General features: G+C 44.9%; 1 protein-coding gene across 1 annotated transcript; it reads left to right on the top strand.

Moving 5' to 3' along the window:
• Positions 1–1,322: 1,322 nt before the first annotated feature.
• LOC306792971 (uncharacterized protein) lies at positions 1,323–8,293 on the top strand. The gene is made up of 6 exons (XM_079290367.1): positions 1,323–1,601; positions 2,613–2,870; positions 3,818–4,117; positions 4,526–4,590; positions 4,679–5,579; positions 7,473–8,293. The coding sequence occupies exons 2-6, from the start codon at positions 2,727–2,729 to the stop codon at positions 7,728–7,730; spliced, it is 1,668 nt and encodes a 555-aa protein (XP_079146493.1). The 5' UTR covers positions 1,323–1,601; positions 2,613–2,726; the 3' UTR covers positions 7,731–8,293.
• The last annotated feature ends 636 nt before the right edge of the window (positions 8,294–8,929 follow it).

Here is an 8,929-nt window from a genome sequence, read left to right on the forward strand (position 1 = left end):
TGTACGCCTCCCTTTATTCACATCATCCCTTATTGTTGTTTTTTTTTTTTTTTGGCTCTGTTGTTATTCTTTCCTCCCCGCATCATTTGTTGCCAAGGTAACCAAAAGCACAGAAAGAAGCTCAGCACTTCTCAAAGCTGCAGTCGCATTCAAGAGAGTGTGGCTAGATTCAACACTGGAGTCCACATTATCCACAACACACATCGCTGTCCACATCTGTCCCCCAAGAAGGTGAGGTACGAAGCAAATAAAAAGTGACTGTTGCCCTAGCGATGTGTCACAGATCTGATGTTTGTAATGAAATTGGACAAAAGCCTTCCATCTCCTTCTATGATGAAGACCATGGGATAAGGCCCTGCAAGCCAGTAAGTGGTGCATTAAGTTGATGTTCTCACACATGATTTAGACAGACACTGTAGGTGGAGTATGTTTCAGAAATGGAGGGCATATAGGGTTTAGCATTGCTTACATCAAGCTTAGCGATCACAAGGCTGTAAGGGAGAAAACCAAAACACCGTGCCTCACCCTTTAGTGTCCTGGTTTAACCTTGTTACTAAACATAGCCTCATTTATCCGGTAACAGGTTATGAAAGCAGTCACTTCTTCTTCGGTAAAGTAAGGGTACAGTTTGTTTGTGTCCCCTCTCCTTAACTCCCGAAGTATTTGTCACTTATTAGGGAACATAACAGGTGGAGGAATAACGGTGATGATCCCGGGGCTTTAAACTGGAAGGAATTCGGACGATCACATTGAGAGCCAAATGTCAGATCTTGTCCGAGGGAGGCCCCCCCCCAAAAAGTCCCTGCAGGAACACCGATTAGTAATTGATGACGTGTCAGATGAACGGTAGCAACTGTCTTTGGACGTCACTGCGGCGGGATGAGTCAAGAACACGCACACACAGGAGATTTCACACATTTTGCCTCTTTTGAAGCAACAATATGCCAGGAAATGTTGTATAACATCGAAATTGCAGAGCCCATGTGACATTTAATGACTTACAAGTACAACATGTTCCAATCATGCCAGGCATCCACCTTGCAGTTTCCCTTTAGTGACTATACCTATAATACAGATATTACTGACTATGACACATCATTACTCACCCTGTCACACACACCCATTTGGCATCCCTTGGAATAAATGATTTGCAGTGGGGCATGGTCACAAGACAAAATCTGCCCAAGCATCCCAAAGCAGAGTGGCAACAGAGAAGCCCATTGGCTGAGAGATTCCAGCAGCTGAAATAGCTATGTAAACACTTTCCCTCGCTCCGTGAGCCCCCAGTAACTATAGCCAGGATGCCGGTGATGACAGTTGTCCCATCGAGACTTCAAATGGTGGAATAAATTCCGGACTTAACCCCGACACCGAAGGGGTAACTAGAAGAACTTGGGGGCCCTTTAAATACAGTCAGCGGGGGTTTACGTAACACAGAGGAGGAAAAGCAAAGAGGCAAGCACCGGAGAGAGGGGACTTGACAATTAGGCACAGAGCGGAGTGAATCCGTCAGAGAGGCCGGAGCGCACAGCGCAGGAACTCAGAGCAGGCTGAGGATTTATACTGGAGCAGTGAACAGTGGAACGTTTATATTGAGAGAGGTAAGAACAGTTGAAATGACTGTAATTCAAATGTATTCTGGTTTAGTGCCATGTGGAACGATGCAATTTTAAATGAATTGTATAAAACTAATTGTATCCAAAATATGAATACAATTTAGACTGCATGAATGGCAAACCCTGCAGTTGCCTGACTTCTCTTTTGTCATGTTGTCTTGTGAGGATTTCTTTTCATTTAAATTGTATTATTCTTCATTTATGTTGAAGTCATTTATTTCTATTATCTTGGGCTGTCATTTTTCTATGTTTTGATTTAGTCTCTGACGTACATTCCCTCTTTCTCTCCGTCCCTCACCCATGCGCACAGGCCATGCAGCCAGTTTACTATGCATAGTTACAAGATTATTAATATCTCTCTGCTCTTGCATCACAAGTGGGAGGGAAGTGGCTGGTACATTCGTGCACTTTCGACAAGGCTCCTTGTCATATTTAATGACGCAACGACGACGACAACAAAGCAAGGGGCTGCAAAAATAATGAGGCTATTAGTGCTCCCATTGGGACTCAACGCCACCATGTGATTCATGAATGTTGACCAGCACACTATTACAGTGTTTGGGGATCCATCTGAGGGCAAATGAATGCATCTGAGATACAACACAGCACAGTGGACATTTTGATGCTGAACCCTTCATTTGAGACACTTACTGTAAGTTTCTTTTCCCCCATGTGATGAGGCGCACAGAGGCAGACTGGATGTCAAAGTGACCAAGAACACACTCTTGTCCTCACGTGTTGTATTGGTAGGCTTACATGCCTGTGATTTTTTTTAAGAACTTGAAAGGACAGGGCCGCAAATGTCTGACCTTTGTGAGGGAGGAAAGTGTCCAACAATACAAGTAATTAAATAAGTAGAGACGAGTAGAAATGACTGAAATGTAATGGGATTATATAGGTTTCACTTGCTGTAATTTAGCCTCAGTTGGGCTAAATGACACAGAAACACAGAGAAATAAGTATTCCATCCTCTTTTTTTTCCTCCCGTCTTCATAGGGTTTCCAGGCCATCGATCCCTCCAACCCTCTGTGACCTCTGACAGGAAAGTGGAACAGGAGAAAGGGGAAATTGCCATTTAAAGAGGCCTCGGGGTATTGACCGGCCGGCGTCATGGCAGCCATTGATCTGGAGCGTGGGCTGGAACACAGTGGCCGGGCCTGGGGGAAGGAGAGGCCCGAGCTGATGGACAACTTTGACTCAGAGATGCAGGAGTGGGAGGACCAGCTGCAGGACATCCAGAGAAAAATCGAAGAGGTAAGATGTCCCATAAAAACAGTTTTAAATCCTTCAGAGACCTGACTAAGTTCATCTCCAAAAAAAGGTGATTTCAAGCTGCCGTTTGCCCTGAGAACACATTATTTTACTCTCGTTAATGCATCATATATTCCATACCTCGGTCTGTGCAGTGTGGACTTCATGTGGATTCGTTGACAGTGTGTGTCAGTGAATGAACATTGGACTTCATAATGTGTGAAAATGGGATTTGAGGAGCAAACCAGTGTTTTAAGTATCAGTATCATCAACAGTCTCCTCTTATTGATGTCTTCTGTACAATACTACACTTAATGATGTAGAAATATAGGGGTTACATTCAGCAGCTACTTGTTTTATACACCTTGAACTGTAGAATGGAGTACTTCAGGTTTTTACAAGAAAGATAAAGAAATTCAGCATCATAGAATCTCTAAGACTTATTTAGGAGTTTTAGTTTAACTATGATCCACATGTGGTTGAATCAAATATGCTAATAGTTTTGTTTCCAGGTTAGGAAGTGCTTCCGTAGTCCCTTGAGTGTGTGTTAATTGGTGTGTGTGTGTGTGTGTGTGTGCGCGCGCACCATAATAAACTGTTGGCAGCACACCAACTGACTCAACCTCATGGCCTTGTTGGAGCAATGATACGGACAAATGTTAACAAGATAATTAAACTGTGATGTGCCGACAGACTTGCTGAACACACACACACACACACACACACAGTCTGAAAGTGGATACGAAAGGAGTATGGAGGGTTGCGACGGGAAGCAGATGGTGCTGCAGAGTGGAATAACGTGCTGATTATAAATATAATCCATGTCACGATTTTGTGATAATTATAAGACGTGTCTGTTGTGTAAACCCAGTTGTTTTTTTGCGTGTAGTTGTGTACAACATGAGCACGTAGGAGGTTGTTCATGTTTTCTTCCGTTTCCATTTTTTCAGTTGTACAATGACGTTCAGGCCCGCAGAGGAGCAAACGATGTCACTGCTGACAACCAGAAGAATGGCGGCGAGCTGGAGTGCGGCCTAGGGCATCACACCAAGAATCACCCTGGAGCTATAACTGTGCCGCATCACTATAGTAACGGCTGTAACTATAGCCCCAGTGGGTACAGCTACCCTGTGAGTCAGCAGAATGGCTACGGGTACTGCCACGCCAACTCGGAGATCGGCGACTTGTTGCAGGATTATTTGGGGCAGGGGCAGCAAATGAGCCCAAAGAACAATAGAGCTCGCCACGTGGTAAGTGAAGGCAGATCATGTCGTTTCGTTTTCTTGTGTCTCATTATCTTGGCCTCTGCACATCTTGAGGAAACCAGATATGTGGATATGATACGAGTCAAAGCTGGGGTTCAGTCAGGAACATATGGGTTACAGTTAGCTGGTTCCTTCCAGTCTGCTTACACAGACAGACTGCCAGATAGGAGTTAGTTTCACATACTTTCACCGACTCCTGACAAAGCAGTCGGGAAGAAAGACAAGACGTTAAACTGTTTCCTGTTCCACGTGAAAAGCCGTTAAAGTACAGTAAAGTAGTTTTAGCAGTGCTTTATCGAGTGATGATCAAGGGTCAGCTTTAAAGCTTGTAAATATAGCAGATGGAGGTTGATTTTAACATATATATATATGTATATCTCCCATCTCTCTCAGCGCTTCAGTGACACAATCAAGGTGAACCCAGCAACAGAGATCAGAAAAAGCTCTGGAAATGAAAGGTAAGTGCACTGGAGCCATATTCAAGAACCCCGTTTGCATGATGATGCGAGTTGAAACACCTGTTAATCTTATTTCTGTTTGTTTCAGGCTCGGTGAAGAGCAGCCTTTGGCCAGTTTCGAACAGACTGAAAACAGGAAGAACCAAGTGTCCCACATGAAGAGCTCCCCCAACAAAGAGAACACAGGTGCCAAGCCCCCTCTCGGACAAAGGGATGCTTCTGCTGTACAACCGCGCTCACAGCTGCCAATCGCAACAGCCGAACCTCCTGCCCTGGACAGGAAGACCTTCGGTCCGGGCGTGCTGGGAGATAGGAAGTGCGGCAGCCCCTCTGTCCTCAGGAAGTTTGGAGCCATGCTTCAGGAAAACGAGGGCAAAATGCTCACCGAATCGGGGGTGGTGACGCATCAGGGGCAGGCACCGGAGCCAAAGTGCCCCACCCCGGGCTGTCAGCGCAGAGCTCTGGGAGCCACTGCAGTCGCCGGCAAGGCGCCCGTGCGCGTGCCTACCCAGAAATGCCAAGCAGATTCCGACGTGCTGACAGCAGAGATAGAGCCCGGCCAAGAGTGGGGGTTAGCATCAGACTCTGGTAGACAGAACCACAAGGATCACAGAGGAGCCTATAGTGGTTCAAAAGGGTCCCAGCGGGGTCCCCAGCAGTCCCAGAGGAGATCACAGGTGGCTGGGAGCCCAAAGATAAGACCCAGGGCTAACAGCGGGGCAGACAAAGATGGAGGATTGGCTCAAGGAGAGAGAGCAAGGAAGCCTACATCCCAACATGTGGAGCCCAAAATGGACTACAGGGTCTTAAGTGCTTCCTCTGGAGCTCAGAAGATCCAGAGGGGTGGGTTAGCGGGACAGGAGTCGGCAGGTTGTGGCCGAGTGAGGGATGAAGGACTTATTGAGCTGCTGGACATGCTGGAGATCCAACACGAGTACAGCTCCAGTCCCAGAGCAGGACACACAGCTTACAGACAGCATCCACAACAGGTAGGTGTTGTTTCCGCTTCTTTATTCGGGTACGTTTAGCTTACCAGTACTGCGTTTCAATTCCTGTCTTGCAAGTTTATAGAAAAAGAAAGGTGAGGCTGCGAAGAAACAATAGTAAACCTGCAAACTTATCAAATTTAGCATACATTCCTCGTCAGCCTGTCCAAATGAATTGGGCAAAGAAAGCTTTAACCACATTAAACTTAGCATTATTAAATGTCAGGTCTCTGTCAGGAAAAACATTTTTAATCAATGATTTTATTGTTAGGCACAAACTGGACATTTTGTTTTTAACTGAAACTTGGTTAAATCAAGAGAACAGTGCAGCTGTTGTTATTGAATCAACACCTCACAACTTCAGTTTCAAGAGTGAAACAAGAGCACATAAGAAAGGAGGTGGAGTTGCTGTTTTATTTAATGATTCTCTTCAATGCAAGCAGATGTCCTTTTGTCATTTTGGTTCTTTTGAATATGTGGCTCTGAATTCCACTCAAGCTTTATTCCTAAACATTTACAGACCGCCGAAATACTGTGCAACCTTCTTTGATGAGTTTACTGAACTGCTGTCTGTAATCTGTATTGATTTTGACTGTGTTGTTATTGTTGGTGACTTTAATATCCATGTTGGTAATCCCCAGGACAGAGAGTCTATAGAACTATGTGGTGTCCTTGATAACTATGATCTGACTCAGCATGTGACAGGACCCACCCACAACAGGGGGCACACTCTGGACTTAATCATCACCAAAGGTGTAAACATTTCCAAGGTTGCTGTGACTGATGTTGCACTCTCTGATCATTTCTGTGTTTTCTTTGAGAGTGCAATCACCTTGCACACAAATGTCCAAACCAAGGTTGTGACAAAGCGTTACATCTCTGAAAACAGCAGTGAACTATTTATTCAGAAGTTCTCCTCCACACCAGCCCTCTCTTGCCTCTCAGTCAATGAGCTTGTAGATGGCTTCAATTTTAAAGTTAAAAATATTATTGATGCCATTGCACCCACTAAAGTGAAGGTTGTCTCGGGTAAGCAAAGATCTCCTTGGAGAAATGCTACGCTGGTCAAAATAGAGAAACGAGAGTGTCGGAAAGCTGAGCGCAGGTGGGGAAAAACTAATCTCCAGGTTCACTGTGACATCTATGAAGAGAGACTTCGCAATTATAATTTGGAACTTAGAAATGCAAGGCAGTCATTCTTCTCTGACATCATAACCAAAAACAAGAACAATACATGCGCCTTATTTGCTACCGCCGTGTATGGTTGATCGAGTATAGCGTAATGTAAATCTCCTTTACTTTTGCCTTTATGCTTTTGATGGTTTCATGTGAAGAACAGGTAAAAGGACTGCACAATATATCACCATTTCCTCCAGGGGCCGAGTTCATGCAAGGCGTACACTATAAAACGCAGATCGGCAGAGATCTTTTCCAGACGTGGTTTGTGTGCGAGTAATTGCAGAACTGCGGCAGTGTATGGTTGATTGCGTGCAGCGTAATGTCTCAGGGAGACATCGATTAAATCTCCTTTACTTTTGCCTTTATGCTTTTAATGGTTTCATGTGAAGAAAAGAACTGCACAATATATCGCCATTTCCTTCGGGACCGAGTTCGTGCAAGGCGTACACTATAAAACGCAGATCGGCAGAGATCTTTTCCAGACGTGGTTTGTGTGTGAGTCGTTGCAGAATTGCGGCAGTGTATGGTTGATTGAGTACAGCGTAATGTAAATCTCCTTTACTTTTGCCTTTATGCTTTTAATGGTTTCATGTGAAGCACTTTGAATTACCTTGTTGTTGAAATGTGCCATACAAATAAACTTGCCTTGCCTTGCCTTACCAACCAACGCAACTTGTGTTGATGCTGACAAGTGTGTCCCGCTATGTCTCTGTTCAGGTAAACCCGGCCCAGCTGTCTCCAGACGATCTTAAGAGGAGCTTCTCTCGTCCTGCACGACCGGCCAACCAGCGGCCTCCTTCCAGGTGGGCCGGCCGCACCCCTTCTGCCATCATCACCACCCCGTCAGGCCCCATCTACAGTCCCCCAAACCCTCGGACTCGCCCCCCTAGCCCCATGACCAGAACAGCTAGCCCCGCTCTGAAGCACCGGCCTCTCATCTCCTATTCTCTTCAGACTGAGACCGTGATTATGTGATCCTTTCCTCCAGGAAAACCCACCTCTCTCTGTAAATATCAAAGACTTTTCTGTGAAACAAAGTGCTTTAAGAGAGTTGAAGAAAGGCGTAAGATAAAAAAAAAAACATCCACAACATTCTCCAGTGTTGCTATGGCTTTTTGCTTCGTCTGTGCTGAAACCCTTACCAACACATCAACGTATTGCTTAGTTGCAGTCCCCCCCCCCCTTTTTATCCTCTTCTTTTGGATTCAATTTCAGGTGTTTTCTGTATAATGAGATTTTGCATGCAGCCCTAGTTTGAGGGTGCATGCTCCTGTGTTCAATCTTCATGGTTGCCAGGTTGAATCAAATTCAACCTGGCAACCAGGAGGAGTAGATTAAGTCGCAACTCTGCTCCCAGCAGCCATCTGCTAACCGTCAACAACAACAGTGTGTTTTACTCTATCATATTGTCAAAGTAATATATTTAAGATGTTCAAATAACAGCTGTGACAAACAACTATGATATGCCTTTAATGTATTTTTTTTCTTTCTTGTTAATAAATATGACAGTGCTTTGACAGACAGACTCTTGAGTCTCTCCATTGCCGCATTGCATTGTTCAATTGACGATGGCTCATATTTCAGGGTGTTGATGATTTACTGCATGTCAAGCCTATGGATATCTGATATCGCTAGCTCCCTACATGCCAGTGCGACGGCGGCTCAAGCGGTGTCGGTCGCTGTTGCAAATTAGCTAACTGTCGACCAACTTCAACACACCAACTGGTTCAAACATACCCGAGCAACTGTGTGATAAAAAACGTGCCGATTCACAGATTGTCCCCTTAAAAAAGAGAGGTTTCTGAGGCATGTATATGACACGGTGCTTGGATTATGTAGCTTTAATTATATATTTCTAAAAAAACATTTGTCCCACTGAATATGCTGTGAAGTACATTAATGAGGCACAGTGTTGGTTCGTCGTCACCAGGATATCCAGTGTGCAGTGCGCACACACTGATTCTGTAGCATGAGGGATGACTTTCCATGCTCTGTGTTTCTAGCCTCATAAGATCGCATCAACAACCTCCGGCTCCTCCGACACCTCCTGCTCTGTGGAAGGTGAGGAAACACACTCTCAGCTTCACACCAACGCCAAAGCTTGAGTTACACAATCGCACATATCTGGCAGTTTTCTCACCAAATAAAACATTTTTTCGGTACACAAAAGCACA

This window comes from Melanostigma gelatinosum, assembly GCF_949748355.1.
Source record: "Melanostigma gelatinosum genome assembly, chromosome: 19".
NCBI classification, from domain to species: domain Eukaryota; kingdom Metazoa; phylum Chordata; class Actinopteri; order Perciformes; family Zoarcidae; genus Melanostigma; species Melanostigma gelatinosum.